This window comes from Talpa europaea, assembly GCF_964194135.1.
Source record: "Talpa europaea genome assembly, chromosome: 1".
Taxonomy (NCBI): Eukaryota; Metazoa; Chordata; class Mammalia; order Eulipotyphla; family Talpidae; genus Talpa; species Talpa europaea.
This window is the reverse complement of record NC_140073.1, coordinates 150,791,506-150,814,604: the sequence shown is the minus strand read 5'-3', so window position 1 is coordinate 150,814,604 and position 23,099 is coordinate 150,791,506. Positions and strand designations below refer to the sequence as shown.

Below are 23,099 nucleotides of genomic sequence, written 5' to 3'. Positions count from 1 at the left end.
CTGCTGTCGGCATGAAAACTGGCACAACCGCTGCAGGGAAGAGTTTGGCAATTTCTTATAAAGCTCAACATACACTTACCACAGCACCCAGAAAGCCCACTTCTGAGATAGCAGTCCCCCAAGTGAAGTGAAAACAAATACATGTATGTGAACTTTGATAGCCACTTTACTCATAAACACCTATACCTAGAAACAACCCAACTGTCCTTCACCTGGTGAAAGGAGCACAAAACAACACACACTCTGGCCCAGTCAGACAGTAGAACATCAGCTGGTATGGACTGAACTTGTCCCTCCAAAATTCATAGGTTGAAATTCCAATCCCCATTGCGGTGGTATTAGATGGCAGGGTTTTGGGGGTGGAGGGTGATTAGGACATGAGGGAGGAACCATCATGAATAGGATTGGTGCCCTTATAAAGGAAACCCAGAGAGCTCCCCTCTTCCCACACTCTTTGCTTTGTGAGGACACAACACGCAGAGGGTCATCAGCCGTCTAGAAAAGGGTTTAGCCAGAACCCAACCATGTGGACTCCCTGACCACAGACTTCCAGCCTCGGGAGCTGTGAGAAATAAGTGTCTGTGGTGTACAAGCAGATGGTCGACAGCAATTGGGGAGGGCACTACCCAACTGTAAAAGGGGACAAATTATCAATACCTTTAACAAACAGGGCTAAGTCACAAATGCACTTCTCTGAGGGAAAGAAGTCAGATCCACAAAGCTAAATAACATATGACTCCATGTATATGACATTCCAGAAAAAGTGAAATTCTGAAGATGGAGAACAGATTGATGGCTCTCGAGAATTAAGGGTGGGGGACGTAACTACAAAGGAACAAGGAGAGGGAATTTCTTGGAATGATGGAACTGTTCTGGATCTTGACTATGGTGGTTGATACATGACTTTTTTGCATTTCTCAAAAGTAAAGTTAATTTACTATTAAGAAATTTTAAAAGAGGTAAATAAAAATTAATAAACCCAAGAAGATAAGTGATACTCTTACAAAGACCGTCAAAGACTACAAAAACCATTAGTTAGAGAGTCATTGAGAAATAGGACATTCACACAGTGATAAGTATCACCCAGCAGCAAGGGGAAATGTGCCTTTACAACAGAGACCTGGCAGGCAACTGCTGAGCCCCGAGACCAAGCTTAGCATGTGGTCAGTGGGCCCACCTGACCCGCAGGCCTGCGGATGCAATGAGACATGAACACAGAAGCAGCTCAGACATGTACTTGCTAAAGGAACCCCACAGAAGAGAGAAGTAAGCTGAATTACATCATACAGAAAGTCAGGTAAAACATCTAATTTCTACAATTGTATGAGACTTAAGAACATACCTGGAGTTAAAAAGGGCAGGATGTGGCTTTATATTCAAGAGAAATAATTATACTTTATAAGAACCTTGAAAAACTAGCTATAGATGACATTTTTTAAGAAAACAGGTATTTTGTATCTGGAAGGCTGGATATGGATGCTACCAGGGAACGAATAACTTTCTTTGATGCGACAATGATGATGTGGGTGACAAGCAGAACCCCCTTGTTCATAGGAGAACCATACTGGAGTATTTAGATGCAAAATAATGTGATCTCTGCATCTAAAATGCAATTCTCTGCTAATCCAGGGTGAATTATTTTCAAAGGGTCAGACAAAACAGCTCCTCCCTCCTCATCCCTCTTTTTTCTCCCTCTCACTCCCCCACTCCCCTGCCACCACAAGTTTTACATCCAAATAAATCTGGGAAACACTGCAAATTATACCCCTTTGAAGGTCCAGAATGATATGGTATACTGATGCTTCTAATTAGTTCTGCAATTAAGAATCCAATTTATTAAATTAATGTTTTCCAAACGTGTTTGACCACAGAAGTTTATTTTCAATGAATGATTTCAAGAGCATATGGAACTAGTTCTGAGGACAGTGATCTACAGAGACTTCTTGAGGTACATTATACAGCAATGGGAGTAGCAAAGGAAATAGCTTATAAATTGCTTATATTCCTTTAAATTTTATTTTTCTTAAAACACTTCATGAAGTATCTTTAAAAACTTCACCTATTAAGCATGAAAAAGGAGACTTTTTTAAGGGCTTTCCTATTTTTTAGTCATCTTTGATATGGGAAAATACTTGCTTTGAGTTTTTATGCAATTCTGACCACATGTGGCACAGGCCGATTTGGACCTTATTTTGTTCTGTTCACCACTATATTGTAATCATATTTTCACACCATTTAATTTTCCAAAAATATTACCTTTAATTAATGTGTGGCACGCCTGTTTTACAACTAAATGGTACCTGATTGAACCCTTGCTCACACCATTATGCAGATTTTAATCGACAATGTTTTCCAGGATTATGTCTAGCTGTGGAATGAATAACTTGTAAGGACATTTTAGACCATGGGGTCATTCATCTCTTAGGCTAGATTCCTAGTCAAGGAATCACCGAAGGTAAGTGTCTTACTATTTCCAGTGTCTTTTTCAGAAAGGTTATACCAATCTGCACTCTCATCAGCAGCATGAAATGCTTATCAATGGAGTGACATGGGGGAAAAGGCAACTCTCTGCTAATCTAGAGTGAAATACTTTCAGATGTACACTGGCTGCTTCTCAGTCATTTTTTGAATTATTTGTTCAATTTTTCTTCCACTTTTCCATCAGCTATTGCACTATATGGTACTTTATATGTGCATATTGATTCTTCATCAATTTTTTTTTACTTAAAAAGGCTAATTCTTCTCTATTTTTCATTGTTTTTCTGTTTCAGAAAGTCCTAAATCCAACAATGAGTCAAGTAACTACTTCATGTTTTTTTTTAATGATAGTTTTAAGTCTTTATTATGTTTACATGTAATTCAATTAGTTTAAAATTCCATTATAGTTTCACATTTCTATAGTGTCAGCATCTATCCCGACTTCTCCCCAGCCTACTTAATTTTCTCAACACAACACATTCAATAAGCACTCTTTTAGGGGCGTAAGTTTTCTAGTCTATAAAATTAAGAAGACCCGCAATGCTAGCAGTGGAACAGTCACTCCGATCATAAAGTTAACTAAGACCACGATGATTCAGCTGTGCTGTGTGGCCCTCAGAATGACAAATGTCAAGTACTGGGTGCTTCTGTGACTTTTCTATGAATGGAAAAAAGAGAAGGCTTTTCTATTCTGAAATACATTTGTGAAAGAAAGGGAAAAAGAAAAGAAATCAATGACTTCGTTAAAATGAAAGGTGAGATAGGAAACATAATTCAGCAGACTCTGGACCTCCTGGTGACAGCAGTTTAAGACTGTAATGAACACAAGAATTAACTCCATCCTCACAAAGAGGAAGCTGGGTTTTTCCAGACCAAAAAATCAGCTGTAGAAACTAAACCCTTGGCTTCAAAACAATTGCAAGAACATTTTTCTTACCAAGTCAGTCTTAAAGTCCCTGATATTTGAAAGCTTTCTTGAAAGTAGAAATTCCTTTTTTTAAAGATTTTATTTATTTACACATACAAAAGCTGGGGTGTAGGCCAGAGGTGTGGTTGGGGGGGGTGAGAGGATTCACCAGAGACAGAGTGGGGAACAGAACAGGCGGAGCTACTGAAATACTCTGCTGAGGGGAGCAGGGAGCAAGACAGGAGAGGTCTGCTGTGCCATGTGGGTCAGCAACCTGGCCGGGGGGATGGAACTCAGGCTACTGAGGTGGTAGCGTTATAGGACAGGGAGAGGGGCAGCCCAAACCCCACAAACCTGCCTATTCTAAGTGGGTTCTGCCATCCGCCGCATCAACACAAAACATAGGAGACTTTAATGGGAAGGAACTTTAATACAACTAGGAAACAATACAGGTAAGGCAAAGAGTCTAGTTTCTAAATGAAGCACCCAAAGTTACCCGTCCCCTTGTGGGTAAAAGTCCATCCAAATGGGATTGGCCCAGAGCAAAGCCCCAAACCCTGCCACAAGTCTAAAGCATCTTCCAGTGGGGACCCACAGCACAGGGTCAGAAATAACCAGACAAGCCCGGAAGGAAAAGAGCAAAATCCACATCAAGATAAAAGCTGCCATTGTCACCTCCCCACGGGTCTCACCCACATCTGTGTCACCCAGTCCACGACCAAAAGACAAGCGCAGCTTCTTCACGTGTCTCTAGGCTCCATGTGCCTCCTCCAGGTCTCCTGGCTCCATCCTGCTTCCTTCCTCAGTCTCTTCTGCAGCTTCTCCTCTTCCTGCTCAGCTCCACCCTCCCTTGGGTGGGGCAGGGAACCTCCCCCTTTCCTGGGGACCACCCTGTTACAATAGCATGATAGCGCTGAGACTTAACCCCTGTGCCACCAGGGAGGCCCTAAAGTACAAATTCTTGACTTTATTGAAGTGTTCTGAGGAGATGACAAAAAAGAAAAATAACTTGAAATACAGATAACAGAATTTTCTACTATTTAGTATGCTGATTTTTTTCTGTGCTATCTTCATGAGAAGTTTTTATTAAGGAATATGATTTAAAATTAATGAAAAACCAACACTGTACTATCAGATTACTTTTGAAATTTCTAAAAGTGGGATGAGTCTGGTTTTTTCTGTTACGAAATACCATGTGTTTTTCAGCAAAAAAAAAATAGTATTTACATTAACCTAGTAATATATATTTCCTTGTGTATTTCTCTATAGTCTCAAAAATCTACTCTAATTTCCTCCTGATGAGCAAAAATGCCAGACCCTTTCTCTGTAGCTATATTTAAAATTCTCTGAAATTAGTGCAAAATCTCCAGGCACATCAGATGATGTTTTCACATGCAGGCCTTTCACACTCATTCTCTGAGAGATACAACAACCAAATTATTTTTGGAAGTCTTATTTTCTTTCTCTTTCTGAGCGAGATACCTGTATTGCCCGCTAATTGTGTCACCACCGACGGGGCATATAATAAACTTTTACACAAAGTATGCTCTTCTTGCATTTCGTTTCTCTGTCTATGGAGAATTCCTACAACCTAATTCAAATACTGTCTCAGGTGACCCAGAACTTTCCTGATTTTTGACCATCTTTTAATTGTATTTGAAGTCTTGCTACTCCAGAGACTACACATTTTCTTGACAGTAGGTAATAAGGAGACATGGAGGTCTAAATCTCATCTATCATACTGGGGCTGTGGCTCCTGGGATATTATCTGAAGTCAGCCTAGGTGGGGACGGAGATGGGTTGGACCAAGTCCGAGCTGAGCGGCTTTGTTTTCCCCCAAATATCTCATTTCTTACTGAGTAATGATGAAACTCTGGTGTGCATAGGCGTAACCATGAGAATTAGTTAAGACACAGGCTCGGGGGCCCTACCCCCCAGTTTCAGTCTCACATGGCTAAGGCACGCTTGCCACGCTGTGATACCGTCCACCCCTGACCACCTGTGACAGAGCCACTGCAGGCGTGGTTCCCATGCTCCAGCTCCTCCCAGCCACATCATGCCACGTCACTCTGAAGCTCCTCCCATCACAAGGCGGAGTCTATATCCCTATCCCACGAAGTCAGGTTGGCCAAGTGACTTGCTCCTGCAACAAATTTCCGCAGAACTGACAAGGTACCAGCAAAGCCCCTGTCTCCATGTCCTCCCTGGGAACTGCCATACTGGGGTCTTGGATGAGGGTCCAGCGTCCACTGTCACCTCAGGCCACAGTCAACCAGGGATGGATACAGTGCACTCTAGATCGGCCACCCAGCTAGCTGGGCTTGTACAATGGGGAGGACAAGGGATGTTACTGTCTTTTTGTTTTACTTTATTTTTATCGAGGTAACACTGTATTATAACATTATATAAGTTGCAGTTCTGCATCACTGAGAATCAAGCTGTGTATATGCTTGTGGAGTCATTGCTAAAAGATCAGTCCATCCTGAAATGTTACGGTTTCCACCCACATGTGTCAGGGTGACTTGTTACACTGTGACCATAGCTGATGCAACAGTCTGACACTCTCCACCTGAGAAACACCTCTTTGCCTCCCCAGCCACCTTCCTAATTCAGGCTTTCATTTCTCTGTCCAGACTAGGCAAGCAAGTTTTCCCATTTGCTTCCTCTTGCCATCATCCCCCACCTCACACACATTGCTGCTGAGACTATTCCTTAGAAGTGGCTGCATTTACCCCACAGACCAGATTCCTTCTCCACTTGTCCTCCTTAATTCTGGGTCCTCTGGAACAGCCCTGGCCTAACTTCCCAGGCTTCTTTTAATGCTCTGTTAAAAATTTGATCTAGAGGTGGTGGATGCGATCTGCAAGACCCTTCCACATCACAGCACATTCTCCAAGGTCCAATCCAAAGGCCACCTCCTCTGTGAAATTCTGACAGCTCTCCTTAAGAAAAAGCCACCCCTCCCACTGTTGGAAGCACTTAGCCTGAGTCACTCAGGCCCCAGGTGTCACTGTTGCTGCATCAGGGCATCAGGCAGGGTTACCTCTGAGTCCATATTGGACCTAACATGGTATGTGAAATATACTAAGACCTTCATGAATGCTGACTGAAGGCAAAGATGATGTTTTACTTTGCACAGATGATGCTTCGTTACTGTTAAAACAACGGTAATGCCAAAAGTCATAAGCCAAACCCAGAACAAAGATGGCAAAATAAATACAGAGGTTTTTATATACCAGTTTTGAAAAGACCAGTTTGGAAGAGCTGGTCAGAAATGCAAATCCTCAGCTCTGTGCCTAGAGAGACTGAGTTCAGTCTCACCAAGTTGTCTGTGTGATTTTTAAGAAAGTTTTCCGGGCAACACTGACATACAGTGACCCAGAGCCAGCTCGACAAATCAGGACCACAGGAATCTACATTTTTCATGCACCTAAATTTTCTTTTGGCAGTTTCTTGACTTTAATGCCAGAGCATAGCGTGCAGCAGGCCTATAAAAAGCAGCGCTTCACAACACATAGTCTGGCACCTTCCAGCCAGGTTGTGGGAGAACGGTACCACACCCCATTCTTTGGATCACAATCTGCACACATTTTCCATCTACATGTCCTTTTTATAAACTACTTAGATTTTCGTTTGCTCCAAATACTCTTTTCAGACCACTTCATCTTGTGAGATGAGTTCAAAATAAACAAAGGCCACATCCTACCTCGGTCCCAGAGGCTGGCCCTGAGTGCTCTCTCCAGCTGCTCCTCCTCGCTCAGCCCCGCAGTGTAGGCCTCATAGTTCCTGGGCGCCTCCTCAGGGTAACCCCGCCAGCCGTTGGGGTAGTAGCCCTGATATCCTGAAGAGCCTACGGGCACATGGAAAGGTTACAGAACACAGCCACAGACTGTTCTTGTCACACCTCTTGTTCTGGAAGCAAAGACGATAAAGCAATTTATGTCATTTTCTGAGGCAAGTAATACTCCTCAAAATAAGATGGCAAATAGCGAACTCTCTGTGAGGACAGGCCATGATCATCCTGCCCGGAATCCACAGAGCCCATCTAGTTGATCTAGAACATGGCTGGCACCGGAGACAGGGCCCGAAGGGGCGATGGGCAGAGGGAGCAGATTCTTTCAGTTTGAAGCTTCTTAACATGTGGGGATGTTCAGTAAGTCTGTAATGGCAGGAAGGGACAGTGCAGGTTTTCTATGATCCGAGCAGACAGGGTAAAGAAGAGTCCTGGAGCCCTTGGTGGGTTTCTCAATGTCTTTTGCAGGCTTTTATTGGGATTTACCAGGTACACAGCAGGCAGGGGTGCCAGGAGGCTGGGAGGCTGGCAGGCCTCCCAGCCCCCAGCAGGTCTTCACTCTTTCTGGGCTGTCCAGCCTTCTCTCGCGTTCTCTCTGCTTCTCTGCTCTCCTGCTTCTGCTGGCGGCCCCGTGATGCCACCCTTATAAGCCCAGTCTTAGCCCAGGTGAATCCCATCTACATATGCCCACACCCTATTCCAGGTGCCTGCCATCAGGCATGCACTCAGACCACAGATCCATCATCAATCCTAATGGTGGGAGGGCAGAAAAGCCTGATACTTTTTATTTACCCTAAAAGTCAGACTACAGTCGGGGGAATGGCTGACAGGGCCTTCTTGTCCCCAGCTCCACACAGTGGAGGCAAAGCCCAAGGGGTTTCTGGGCTGGGCACGCCCTGGGGCTGCGATGACCACAGTGACCTGTATCAACCCCTGTCCTGTGACTATGATTCCATCTCAGAGATCACAGTTTCTATTAACAGCATTTTCAAGGAACTGGTTGCCAGATAAAATGAGGGAGAGACAGGGTCGCCATTAAATAATGCAAACATCCTATTAATAAAGGTCACTGTGCCAGGCCTTCCCATCAGGCTATTCAATCAGTTAGCGTTTACTTCTCACATTTTCCTTAATCACCCACTGCTGTGCAATTTGTTTTGGAAGAAGGTATTCTTTCCCTATTAACTACCAATCTTATTCTGGTTCATAAAAGAAGTAATAGTTGTTTCTTCATCTCCTTCTTTCCTTTCATTTTCATGCCCTTTATAAGGTGATGTTTCAAATGTTTAATTAATGTGATTTTTGCTGGTAATGAAATGCCTACCCTTTTCCACAGGTCTCACGTCATATGTCTCCGTATCACCCAACATAGGACAGGCCCGAGTTTACACTTCTCATTGTTTTAAAAAACTATAGAAATTAAAACACAAGCCAAAAAAAAAGAACACTGTAGGGTAATCCTGGTTTTCTGAGATTTCATATTCAGAATTTTTGCTAATTGATCCTGAGGCCATCTTAAAATTTCAGTTGGTGATAAATAAAATATTTTCCTAACATACAAGATTAAAAGGGAAATAGCTTAACTATTTCCCACTAAAATGTCCAGGTGCTATAAAAATATTTTCATGTTAACAATGAAATAACAAAACACATGAGTCTCATTCCAACTGATAATCTGATATGATTCTAGGTTTTTATATAGCTGTCATGTAAAGTACTTGTGTCTATTGATTATGTTTTTATAGCAGTTCCACTGAGATGTAACTGATAAACTATACAATATACTAATTTTTATGACTTGATGGTATTCATAAAGTGGTGCCATCATCACCACAATCCACTTCCATTGCCTGAGAAAGCAACATTTGCCCTTTACCTATCACCCACCCTCCCTCCCAGGCTTAAGCAGATACTCATCTACTCTCTCTCTCTCTCTGCAGTGGTGTCTATGAAGGACAGTTCTGTAAATGGAATCATATGTGTGTTTTGTGTCTGTCTTATTTCATTTAGCATAATGTTGTCAAAGTTTATTAACCATGTTGTGGCATGAATCAGTAGTTCGTTTTCAAAAAATGGGCAAATAATATTCCATTCTAGCGATATACCTTTGCTTTCTTCATTCATCAGTCCATAGACAATCGAGCTATTTCTACCTTTTGATCATTGTGAATAATGCTGCAATAAATATTCACATGACAATGTTTATGTGGACAGATGTTGTCAGTTGTCTTGGTCACAGCAAGGAGTGGATCTGCTGGCTCCTGCCGTAATTCCAGGATTCACCATTTGAGGAACTGCTAGAATGCTTTCCAAAGACTGCACCATTTTATAGTCATACAGTAATGCATACGGGTCCAGCTTTCTCCACGTCCTCACCAACATGTCTTCTCATCATCTCTTGTATTATCATTAGGCATCCTACTGTCTGTGAGATGGGGCCTCATTTAGTTGTGATGACCAGTGATGCTGGGCATCTTCTTATGTTTTTGACCATTTGTGTCTCTTCTTCAGAAAACCGCCCATTCAGAGCCTGTATTCATTCTTATTGATTATTACAACTCCTCCATCTTGATGTGATTTTACTGACTGTGCTTGAAGGTCACAAAAATAAATGATTAAAATAAACATTTACTAATATTGTTGAGCATTATGGGGCTAATTCTGATAAGCAGTAAAAATAACAGGGGATTTATTAAGTACCTCCAAAACCTTAGCTCCCACATTCTCTCACATTTCCCATGTCAGAATATTAATATTAGGATACTCAACATGGGAGGATTTAAGTACACTTCTCAAATCCTCATAATAATTTGGGACTGAAGTAGAATCTGGATGTACTTTTAAGTATGGACGCCCTTCCTCAAATTGGTGTCTACTCTCTAGAACAGTCAGAAGGACTCAGCTTCCACCCCTCGGTGGGGGACGCCTACCAGCAAGTTTCACATTCCAGTAGGAAAGGAGACTGTGGCACAGCTCCAAATCTTGCTTTCTATACTTCTCACCAAAAAGACAAAATCAAAAAACGTTCCTGGCGGGTAAATGGTCAAAATACAGAGACTATATCTACTTTACAACTAACAAAAGGAAGGGGGCGGTCGGTCCAAAGATAATGGCGAGTTTGTGGCACGTCACTCAATGCCATCGGCTGCTCCAGCAATCCCTGAAGAGAGGCGGCCCCTTCCCTGAGGATGCCAGTTATTTTACTGCAACACAAGAAACACACTGGCACCTTCCCATTGCAGAAAGGCACTCAGTTGTAGAAGGTCTAAGCGACACTTCTACCCATCTACCCTCAAAATGTTCAACTAATTCAAAATCCAAAATAACCCCCAGTTCTGAATACCCATCTTCACAGATACTAGAAATACTACAGACAGGTACAGAGCTTTATTCAGCAGATAAATCTGTTATCATTTGAGGCAACATGTGCTTCATATAGAAAATCATTTTTCTTCATGTTATTTCTTATTTCACAAAAGCAGCCCAGTAGTGACTTAGTAAAATGAAGCCTATATCTCTAAACATCTGAATATTGTAAAACCTAATTTGGGACTTGTCAGACATAATGCAGGGAGAAAGAAAGGGAAAGTTTTAGTGCCTCATGTTAAAAAGACGAGTGTGGCTAAAGACTCATATCATCACTTGTAAATCGTCAACAAGGAAAAAAGTTCCATCAATATCTATTATAATGACAACAGGTCTCCTAGGACCAAACATGGTCTGTAGCTGTTCTACTGGCCCAATCAGATATTAAATCTTCATATTTAAAAATAAACATGGGTGGAAAACCCTAATGATCAAACACAAGTAAGTTTAAATTATATCCTGCAATGAAGGTTAGTTTAATATTCTTTTGCAGTTATATGCTTTGGCTCCACAATAAAAGAAATTCTGGTTATCATTATTCTATTAACTACCCCATCTGTTCCTTATACACAAACCAGGATTTCATGGCAAAAGAGATCAAGAAACACCACCAAGATTAGAAAAATTGGTAACAGCTTTTCAAACATTCATGAGGGTCTTTGACCTATAAAGACTCTTGCAGCAGGATGGCTGCATTAACCATAAATCATAACTTGCAGGAGACACACATGCTTTCATAAAAGTTCCCTAGATGACCATTAGCATGGCCACCTGGCCTTATGGAGTTCTGCCTTTGAAGAAATCCAATCATTTCAGAGGAAGGAACATAAAATCCGTTCGTTTTAGAAAGAAAGGTAAAAGTGGCTTTTATTTTTGCCTTTAATACTCTGGTCTGTGTGTCAGCTGTGCTTATGCCTCTTCCAAAAGGAGGAGGAAAGGAACAGATTCCCTTTTCCCCTTCATCATTTGGTAAGCGCAATAAAACAAAAGCAAAAAAAGACCAGACAATCTGGGGATCTATTCCATGAGGTTAAGTCAGCACGGCCTATTCTGTGAGGTTAAGTCAGCTCGAGCTCTGCCTCCTGTGCTTACACAATAACAAAAGTAGGGGTTCGGGATCGGCGACTGGCATTTCTAGTCCTGGTGGCTTCACTAACTACCTGTAGTTATCAAATTACTACCATTCTAAGCCTCAGTTTCCTGACGGTCACACGGTCTGGTACTAGGGAATCTACAATAGTTTAAGCCATGCCTGTGCACGAGGGTTCTCCGTATTCTCCTTGACAAGAGGAACATTACTGCTTCCTTGGGAGATTTAAAAAATGAAGCAGGAGACAAGGTCTCTTTCACCCCTGGCATATTCAAGGTGTTAGAGACAATGTCTTCTGCCTCGAGGAGAGAATAAAATCATCAGGAAGAGTAGTTGTGGTGGGAGACAGAATAAAGCTTCTCTTACTCTCAAGTCAGTGTGAACCTGTCTCCATCACCTGCAACTCCAAGGATCCCAAGCTCTTCCAAATGCATACGCTTTCTGGGTAACTAGTCTCGCACCTCCTTTCCTGGGGAGCCACGACAGGGGCGGGCCCACCGGAGCTGTCCACAAACTGCTCTTTGGCTGTACCAAAACTATGTTCCAGGCTGTTCAGCATCCAAATCAGCAGAGGTTAGAGCCTGGGGAGGGGAGTCGCTTCATGAGAGAATTACAGGATTCACGTCTGAGACTTCTGAGTCTGGTAACCCCAAACTTCTAAGCCTATGATTTAGTTCCTGATTCCATGATGATTACGTGGGAAAATTAAAAGAAAAAAGTCCAAGTTCTGGTCTCTACCCTCATTCTGATTTCCTCTATCTGCAGTGACCTCAGGCGGGGATATGTTGTAAACCTCCTCCAGGAGACTCATATGTACAAAAAGGTTGGATGCTCATGATCCAACCCTTTAGAACGACATCAAAAACATCTCTTCAGTGTAACTCCAGTAGTATCATTCTATTGATTGTATCCTCCAAGGTCATTCCAGCACATTCTGGGTAATTCCAAAGAGACTTTTTAATAATGAAAGGCTTATTCCTCCAACTGCTTTCCTCAACTTCTACTCAGTTCCTCGGGATCTAGCCCTCCACTTCCTCTGGATGACCTCCAGCAACTGCAGCCCTAGTCCTCCCTCCCAGGCTAGCATGCATGCACTAAGCTAATACTGCTGGACTGGACTCCTATTCTGCCAGGATTGAGTAACTAGGACTGGATAAGTCTTTTTACCATAATCAAGTAGGAGGGTGGAGAAAATATACGGAACAAATGTTTTCAGACACTGTGTAGTAGGCAAGTAATAAAAGAAATGAGCCTGGCAGTACATTCCAGACTGTGGTACAGGGAAGGGGGTGGAGGTGGGGGGGGGGGTCATAGGTGCAGCAGTTCCCAGAACTAAGTTAGAATTTGCAGGGCAGAGTACAGCTAGGGACTATGTGTACAGAGAAAGCTCCAGAAGTCTACATGGGGCGTCCTGGAGATTTGGCTGAATGTTAAGTCATGTGTATGCAGGTGAAATGCCATGAGACCAGGCAAGATGACCAAGAACTATAAACAAGAAATTCCCAGAGCCCAGGCAGGGTTGGGAAAACTTTTTGTTCCAACAGTCGGGGGCAGAAACTGCTTGCTGTATAAAGGCCATTCAGGAGAGATCCCAAAAAAGTAACATCTCAGTAGTGGCACAGAATTAACCCTTGAGTAAATATCACTTTAGCCCCACCCTAAAGAATTTAAAGAATTAAAAAAAAAAAAAACAAGTGCAGAGGATCAACTAACCTCAAGAAATTTAACTGCATCAGAACTTAGTCCTTTTTTTTTTTTTTAAAGAAAAACTCCAGCTTCAACTTGAAATTATATAATGTCTATCATTCAATCAACACTTACTAGAGAAGAAAACTTGTGACCCACAACCAGGAGAAAAAAATCATTCTAATGAAAAAATAGAGAGAGATAATGTAAAAATTAGTAGTCAGGGACTTTGAGACAGCTAATATAACTATGATCAGATCATGATTTAAAGAAAAACATGACTATAATGGAGAGAATGGAGGATTTAAAAGAAAACTAAATGGAACTTCTAGAGCTGAAAAATACAGTATTTGAAAGGGAAAGGTTACTAGATGGGATTGACATCAGATACAAAGAAAGTGGAAGAAGGCAGTGAACAGACAGCATTAGAAACTATGGACGCTGAAGCCCACCCGCAGGAAGTCATGTCAGCAAAGCCTCGGGACTGACGGGTAAGGTTCAACACGGTGTGACTGAGAATCAGAGGGAAGGGGTATTCCTCAGTTCGTCAGTAAAACAAAACCTGAAAGAACTGATTACCAAGAGAACTGCACCAGAAAAAAAAAGTTTAAGAACATTCTTGAGGCAGAAGGAAAATGATACCACATGGAAATTTGGATTGACACAAAAGGAATATCCTCTTTCTAAGGATCAACTGACAGGAACTCTAGGTTCTTCCCCGAACTCTGCAGGCAATGAATGCATGGATGGAGGGGGAGAGGGGGAGGCAGTGCAAAGGCTTTGAAAGCTGAACTACAACACAGTCCAACTCCCAAATACGAGATTACCCATGAGTGGACCCAATAGCACAGTAAAGGCTCTGGAAACTGAAATGTCATTGGCGCCCACGGAAGGAGAGAGAATTTCTGGTCTTGTTACAGGGGAGTCTAAATTAAAAGGGGATGTTCCATGTTCCCTGTCCCACCTAATAAAGGGTGAAGCTGAGCGGTGAGAGGGGACTTGAGGGAAGACTTGGAAGAAGACTAGGAGGAGACACGTGGAGCAGAGACATGTGAAGGAGGGCACACTTGCTGCCTGGTTTGGGGCTTGCACCAGGGAGCTGGGGGACTTGGGGTCAAGAAGTGCAGAGAGACACTGGAAGCGACATGGGTGAGACCCATGGGGAGGCTGCCAATGGCAGCCCGTGACCTTGATTTGTACTTTGATTTTGCTCTTTTCGTCCCAGAAGTGTCTGACCCCTTCTGCTCTTTTCCTATGGTTCCCTGCCAGAAGGTGCCATAGATTTATGGCAAGACTTCAGGTATCCATGGCCCTGCTTTGGGCCAACCCTGTTTGGCTGGGCATTTGCCCAGAAGGGGATGAGTAACTTTGGATTTTTTATTGGAAAACTATTCTCTTTCTATGCACACTACTCCATTAAAGTTCTTTTGCACTAAGAGACTGCTTTGTCTCACTTGCCAAGTGCAACTAGGCAAAGCACTGTCTGGTCTGTCTCTTTCCCTCCCTCCCTCCATCTATGGTAGCTACCTACTTACCAACATACTTATGTACCTATTGCAAGAATTCTTTGAACCTATACTATTTAAACCAGGGATCAATAAGCTATTTGTGGTCTAAATCTGACCCACACTTATTTTTTAAATAAAGTTTTCGTAGAACACAGCTACACCCATTTGGTCATCAAATGTCTGTGGTCATCAACTGTTTGTACTGTGGCGAGAAGTTGACTAACTGCACTTGGGACCATATGGTCTGTAACGCCCGTAAGATATAAAGCATTAGCTACCTGACCCTTTACCAGAAATGCTGAGGCCAGATGTGAGCTACAGAAGCTTTCAGTTGCTACAAGCACAAGCGACACCCAGCCTGTGGGTTCTTTAGCACCTGTGGGCTGGTAATGGGATCCTATATACACCGCCAAGACTGGAATGCAAGGCCTTCACCTAAAACAGGCCATATGCTTGACCCCATGTCCACCTACTTACACAGATATCTAGAAAAAGTACATTTCCTTCTTCAAGTCCCATGGTACTAACTATTGGAGGAATATCTACCTTATTTGTCTCTGGAGCAAATGTGATTCCTTCTGGATGGGGAGTTAGGGTGGGCTGTGGAGAACTGCATGTCTGGAACTTAATTCTAACACTCGGCTAGCAGTGTGGTCTCTGCGAGTCAAGGGATCTGGGGCCCGGGTGACTCTTATGTCTGAGAGAACTCACCCAATCACACAATATTTTCATGCTTGCCACCTCCTTCCCTGGTCTTCCCACCCAACCCACCCAGTAGCACCCTGGGCTATGCCTCCTTGAGCTTTGAGACATGTGAGAGGCACAAGTATATACGGGGTGTGAGTGACACCACAGTGGTATAAACTAGCATTGCCTTAAAGTAGCTCTATAGTGATGAACACTTGAATTTTAATAAGTTAAAAATCTATTAAATGAAATAAAGTACTTACCTGAACTATTAAAGTAGTAGTTCTGTCCTGGGTAACCAACATTGGAGAAAATGCCTAAATATGAAGGGAAACAAACATTTCAATTGTGGCCATGAGGCTCCTGTTCCCCCCAGCTTCACTAAAGCATGATTGATAGGATTGTATATAGCTGCATAATGCGATTTTTTAAAGGCATATAAAGGTCTGATTTTATACATACACATATATACACACTGTGAAGGGATTACCAGCATCAGGTACGCATCCACTGCCTCACAGTTACTACTGTGTGTGTGCAATACTTGAGATCTACGCTCAGTAAATTTCAAGTATATAATTTGGTGATTATTAAAAAGATTTATTTATCTATTTATGCATAGAAGAACTGGGGTGTAGGCCAGAGGTGGGAGGGTGAGAGGACTCACCAGAGACAGAGTAGGGAGCAGAAGTGGCAGATCTACTGACATACACAGTTGAGGGGAGCAGCGGGCCAGACAGGAGAGGTCTGCTGTGCCACATGGGTCAGCTCCCTGACCGGGGATCGAACTCATACCATAGCGGTAATAGCGCTGAGACTTAACACCTAGGCCACCGCAAAGACCCCCATATAACTCAGTATCATTAACTATAGTCACTGTGCTGGATGTATATCCCCAGGACTTACTCACCTTATACCTAGGTATATGTATACTGTGACTTACATTTCCCTGTTTTGCTCCCCTCTCAGTCTACTCTCTGGTTCTAGGAGTTCAAAATTTCTATATTGTACATACAATGAGATCATGCAGTATTTGTCTTTCTTATCTTGCTTATTTCACTTAGTATAAAGTGCCAGGTTCATTGTGTTGCAAATGGCAGAATCAATCTCCCTCTCCCTGTCTCTCTCTCTCTCTCTCTCTCTCTCTCTCTCTCTCTCACACACACACACACACACACACTTTCTCCATGTGTTCTTTCATTAACAGGCACTTGTGTTGTTTCCCTATCTTGGCTATTTAAATAATGCTGCAATAAATATGGGAGTACAGATATCGCCTTGAGATACTGATTTCATTTCCTTTGGATATTTTCGGAAGTGGGAGCAAACTTGGGCTCTGAGGCCTCCATACAAGCTCTGGCCATAAAGAGAAGCTGCTCCCGACAAGGGAGACCGGGCTCCATGCTAAGAGACCTTCCTCTTTATTGTGTCTAGAAAGGCAGGACAGTGAGGTCAGCGCTGCTTGAGGCAGGAGAGCGGGCAAGACCAGCATGCTCAGCGTGACCCTCCTCTCCCGTCCGGTGTCAGACAGCAGCCTTCTCACCCACGGTTATTTCCAAAGGCTCCTGTGCCATCTCCCGTCTCAGGTCAATCTAGATCTTTCTCCAGCTTCCCCAGAAAGAAGGCAGAGAGTTACAGCCCATTTGTAACTAGCCCTGAATGTTTGCTTCAACTTTTAATATCTGATTTTCTATCATGTTACTTTGAAAACAGAATGATATAAAAATGTCTCCAGAGAAAGCGGGCAGGGTTTTAAGAAGGAAAAGAGTTTAAGTGTTATAATCGTGGGGAATAACCCTCTTTCAGAATACTTGCATGAATTCCATAATGTGACTGCAGAGAGATTTACTAACCACTTCATCTTCAGACACAGAGGAAAAAGAAACGCAACATTAAGCTCCTGAGAGTCGATTCTCTTTCTTTATCAGCACTGAGCGCATTTGGCTAACAAAGCTCATTACGAGATGTCCCTAATTAAGTTGCATCAGAAACATAATAAAGCTGGACATTTTCAATAAATGAAGCCTCTTCCAAGCACACACTCTGCAGACGCAGTAATAAGCAAGTGCAGGAAATAGGGATCTGCTTGGAGGCTACAAGCCCGCAGAAACCACCCGACATCGAGCACAAACTGCCAGTGCAGGTGGCAGTCCAGAGCAGGCAGCTCTGTGACGAGGGGGGCGCTGGCGGTCCCCGCAAACACCAGTCATTGGCACAGTCTGTGGAAGCAAATTATTTATGACTGAAGAAAAGGTAAAACAGTCTCAGAAGACTGCCCATGAATAAAAGATGAAATGTTAGAACTCATATGGTTTATAAAACAAGTGTTTGCAAAAACAGTTTCCTTATAAGTCAAAACCAGTATAGCATTTTAAATTAAGAGGTCTAAAATATTCATATATTTCTAAATGAAGCATTTTCACTGAGTATCACTTTGAAGGGGAAAAAAAAAGGCAGTATTTTTTTTTTAAAGCGGGAGTCAAGCTTCAGGGAAAACAGACAAACTCCGGTCAAGCATGAATATCTATCTCGCCCACTGCAGACCTCGTGGTCACTCTCAATTCTTTGAGATATTGGAGCCTGGCACTGCAGTACAGATTTATTCTTCCTTTTTCCCATTGCTTGTAACATATATTAATCTGTGGACTGTTACAGAAGAAATGTATTCTTTTAAGCCTGCTTTTGTCTTCTACATTTTCAAGGAACTCATGGTTTTCTGTTAGTTGCATTAATGCTGAGGATAAAAATACATACCGCTGTGTGTTCCCTAAGAAAGCTTGGTTTTAAATCTAGTTTGTGGCCTCTCTTTGAAGCAGTGTGAGGAAATATACCCACTGTTACACCTCCTGGCTTAAAAGGGGCCATTAGGGAGTTTCTAGCCCTGAACCCCAGGGAAAGCCGGAGCTGGGTCTGTTCCCACTAAGACGAACTGCTAACTTCCTGTCATGCCAAAGGGGTTTTGTTCGGTACCTGCACATGTTTCCATGACTTTCTTCAGAGGCCCGTGGACGTACATTAGTCCGACGAGAATTCCAGCCAGGTGTCCAGCAAAGGAAGTCCTAGGAGAGAAGAAGCCTGAGGTGAGCACTGCTGCCTGGACACAAACCCCCCGTGGGCCCAGCACGTGTAGGGCGCCATGGCCTACAGGCTGGGCTCCGCTGTGTCCTTCATGCCAGCAGCCTTTAACTTCGTCCGAAGAAGATTTCTTTGGGGTCATAGTGAGTGAGCCCCAGCACATGCTCAAGAGGCCCCCGGCCCCAAGATCAAGACACTGTCCTTGGGGGCAGTGTTACCCATCTAGGCAGCCATTCTGCTTCTTCCAGATTTTCTCTGAAGCTCTTCTCACAAAACATAAAGGAAATCCGTTCTCTCTGAACTAAACCTTGACTGATCCCATCCCTGTGAGGGAGGGCATCTCTCTGGGTTCAGGGAGAGCAGATAACTGCATTCTTATCCACCACTGACTGCTGAAGCAGAGAGCTAGAGAGACGTGTGAGAAAGGATCGAGAGGTCCACACACTGTCCCTAAAGTGTCCACATTCACATCTTTCAGCTGCTCAGAAAACAGAAGCAAAAATGTAAACTTCACGCTTGAATGATGACGTAGGGGATTAAATCACTCCAACTTTTCTTGAAATGGCGTCTAAGATGGGCAAGCTCCTATTAATAGAAACACAAGGGCAGCCCGGCTAGGCACAGTCATGCACTGCAGTTCTGCTCACACACGCGGGTCCCCAACAGGCTGTCCCGTACAGCCCAGGTATGTGCAGGCCACACCCTCCAGGTGTGTGTAATCACACACCATGACATTCACACGACAATGGAGTCACCTAATGGTGTCCCCCCTCCCCCACCTTAAGCGACACATGACTCTACCCTGAGTTAAAGATAATCACCCGCGGGTCTCCCTGCTCACCAGTGCATCCGGCACAGGGCATGTCCCCCAGACAGGGGGCCTTATGACTCGGTCACCCTGGGAAAATGACAGATTCCTCTGCCTACAGAACATGTACGGGTGCAGTCAAGGTCCCAACACTCGGCCTCACTCCTTCCTCGCCCGCATTTTCCTGGATCATTGAAACCACCCCCCTACAACCACTCCCAGGTCCCCCACAGCTCACAGGGGCCCAAGAGGCGTGGCTCAAACGCCCCCATTATGGCCACTACAGAGCTGAGCTCTCCTGCCACAGCAGTGGAGAACCACTGCTTCTGCCTTTTCCAACATGCAACCAGCCTCACATGTCTTTCTCTCTCGGACACACTCCCTGAAGGCAGCCACGGTGTCTGAGTCAACTGTTAAGTTAGAGGCTGATACAAACACATGAAAGTCAAATAAATGAACACCAAAGGGGCGGGGTGACAAAGTCACCAGAGCCCAGTGGGCACTCCAAGGGCACAATGCCTGTGGCTCTGGAACGTGTCTTCCCCACACCTAGGACTGAGCCTGCACCAGGCAGACGCTCATCTACCTGAGTATCTACCTGAGATGTGTGTAGACAGAATGACTTCATGTGCCCAGAGGGGTGGGCAAGAGCCCTGGGAAGCAAGTTAACACTGTGGGGTCTTCAACTCAGAGGGTTCCCAGAGATCGAATAGAAACCAACACACCTCCACCAGCCACAGCAGCGACCGTCAGGCTCCGCCACGTGGCCTCTGAGTGAGCGAGGCTTGTCAGATCTCAGAAAAAGCCCAGGCAATGGCAGGCTCGGAGAGCAAGACGGAAAACAGGGGGCGCCACTGCCTGTTCCCACTCGCCAGCTAACTCACCACTGCCCAGACAGCCCCTGCTTCTGTCTCACGCTGGGGGTCACAGTCCTCCAACACCGTCATCCCTTCAGTAAGGAAATATGCCCACCTCACAGGTAAGCTGAAAATAACAACAGGCTCAGACACTGGACTCTGATTTCCAGGGAAGAAAAGCTTGAACTGGGCTTTTCAAAAAAAAAAAAAAAAGAATAAAAATTGTACTTATTCTATTTTTAGGCTAAATCGAAACTCTCCAACCAGTTCTAGGAATAGAAAGGAAAGTGGCAGTTGAGGGAAACAAAGAAGAGGCCAGAATCAATTTTTTAAAAATAGTAGCCGCAATTTAACTACAAAAAATAACATCAATGCTTTTGAAACTTTTTAAACCAATCTTTATGGTGAATCATATAGATATAAAATAACATGGGAGAAAATTTCAATTTAAAACCCCAACCTATTAAACGATCAATCTTGAATCTCATTTACAATTTAGAGTACAATACCGCTAAATGAATTTCTTATCTCTCTAAATGGGTTTTCAGAAGTTTGAGTTATAATCTAATTGCCCTAATATAATTGGGAATAACTCAGGAAGGGAGGCTGGCAGAGCAGAGGCTACACCGCACATCATCCAACATTCTGCATTTTCCACAAAAATTGAGCTGTCCTTATCATTTCATTTCAGCTCTATAAAGGTATTCTTTTCTAAACTAAATATGAAAAGAGATTATCATCTCATTCAATCAAAACTGAGAGTCTCTCAACGGTTCACAAAAACGAGGGGGAGCCCATCAATGCAAAAAGAGCCATCTGCTTTTGAAGACATATATTAACATACTCATGCCCTTGGTACCCATTTGACAAACCACCCCCCTTCACCCTGAGAGAGAGCCAAGTCCTGAGAGAGACGGAGCTGCAGAAGGTGGGGACTGGGGCCTGTCTCCCCCCAGCAGGACTGGACTGGGCCCTGGACCTGCTCTTGGGAGTACTATGGGTTCATGAGGAGACCTGGGCTCGGGAGAAGAGCCCCCTGAGCACAGAGAGGAGTGCTGGGATCTACCTTGAAATGCACCAGCTCTGGAAACAGCCATGTGACTGTGGTCACAACTGTACCCACTAAATAGACCTTGAGGTTTTGGGGGTGTCCAAGGAGGCCTGGTGGCTTCCGGCAGCCTTCCTGGAAAGCGCATGTTCTGCTCTGTTCTTAATTAAATTGCTGACAACCACAGGGAAAGGCAGGTCCAGCTCCTAGGAACAGACTCCCTTTGACCTTACCAGGTTTCAGGCCCTAGCCTGAGGATTTGGGGACATCCTGACACCCTCCATCCTACCTCAAAGTAATTCCTCAGGGTCAGGACTACCACACTCAACTCTCTCCATGACCACACCTAATGCAGGGGCGTCGTGACACCACCATTCAATAAATAATTACCTAATGAGGAAATGACACATGAATGCAAGCATCTCACACCCAATACAGTTGTATCATAAAAGCACAGGTGTACATGTCACCAGATGAGAGTTGTTTCAGTACCAAATCTCACTAGGAGAGATAGTGACTGAACACAGCCCCCCACCTCGGCCACGTACACAGACACACACAATCACACACAGTGTGTTACATAAAACATGCTCAATAAGAAAACGACAGCACAAAGCTATCAAACACTAAAATTGGTCACTTAGGAACTTTATTTCTTCTGATAGCCCAGTCATGACGCGCTTTAGAAAATCTTAACAATTCGATCAAATACTGACTGTGCTGGCGAGATATCGTCAGAGATCAGGGTCCCAACAGTTCCACAAGGTAATGGACAGATCCAACAGTCAAGTTCAGATCATTATATCTCAACTTCAGAGCTAGTTAAGTATCACTGCAATTCCATGTTAATGGTAGACAATACCTTACTTCAGTAGTATTTAAACTTGCCTAGGTTTTCAGCACTTTTGAGTGTCTGATGAAGTTCATGAATATTGTCTGCAGAAAAACCACAAGTGCACAAAATATGTAACCTGTGATTATTTTAAGAAGCTCACAGAGGCTTTAAATTCCACCCATGGACCTCTAATTAATAACTCATCACTAACAGAAGCATTTCAGACCACCTCCTAGTCTAAGTAAGTTAAAGGTACTCCAACAATAGAAGAGGTTCTGAGAAATGTGTTGTGAGGTAATTTCATCATTGTCCAAAGGCAACCTGAGCAGCGGATTTTGCACTTAGAGGCCACGATGAACAAACCACATGAGATTAAATCAAGTACCCGGGAAATCACCACTATGAAAGACACACAGCAGACACAGGTGTCTGAGGCTTCTGCTCTAATACAACGGAACGGTGGCTACAAAGGCACTAGGAGACGGGAATCTGGGGACAACTGGCATCTCTGGGGGCAACTGCTGACCACAACGTCGTCCTGTGGTACATGCTATACTCACACACTCAATGGGAAAAACATTTCACACTCAAATTCCAACAGAGACACAGCCACTGTTTAGATTATTTACGTTTAGTAACATGTAATAGTGCTTGTTGCACTATTGCCCTCTAAAGACATAACCTACTTCTTGCTATAATCCAACTTTCAGCAATCCTTTCCGTGGAAATCTGAGGGTAACAAAGTCTGCGAGTCTCTGTAACTTCAAAACAGGTCTGTGTTTCAGCACCTACTTTGATATCAAGTGCGGGATACGCTGCTGAGGCTAAGACAAGGCGATCAAATTCATCCCTCGGCGGGCAGCCTGCCTTTCCTCTGGGCCTGTAAGATTTTCTCTTTATTCTGAGATAACTGTCACTCTACTGCCCTCACTCTGGTTGTAGGTTTGTTTGCATTGCCCTC

At 43.7% G+C, this 23,099-nt stretch overlaps 1 protein-coding gene across 1 annotated transcript in view; it reads right to left on the bottom strand.

Moving 5' to 3' along the window:
• The window catches only part of RHBDD1 (rhomboid domain containing 1), a gene marked incomplete at its 5' end in the record, with an annotated part of 94,450 nt that overhangs the window by 44,946 nt on the left and 26,405 nt on the right, over positions 1–23,099 (bottom strand). The window contains 3 exons of the mRNA XM_084229188.1: positions 7,092–7,235; positions 15,779–15,832; positions 18,486–18,574. Coding sequence (XP_084085314.1) covers positions 7,092–7,235; positions 15,779–15,832; positions 18,486–18,574 — 287 coding nt within the window. The remainder of the gene's footprint in view (positions 1–7,091; positions 7,236–15,778; positions 15,833–18,485; positions 18,575–23,099) is intronic.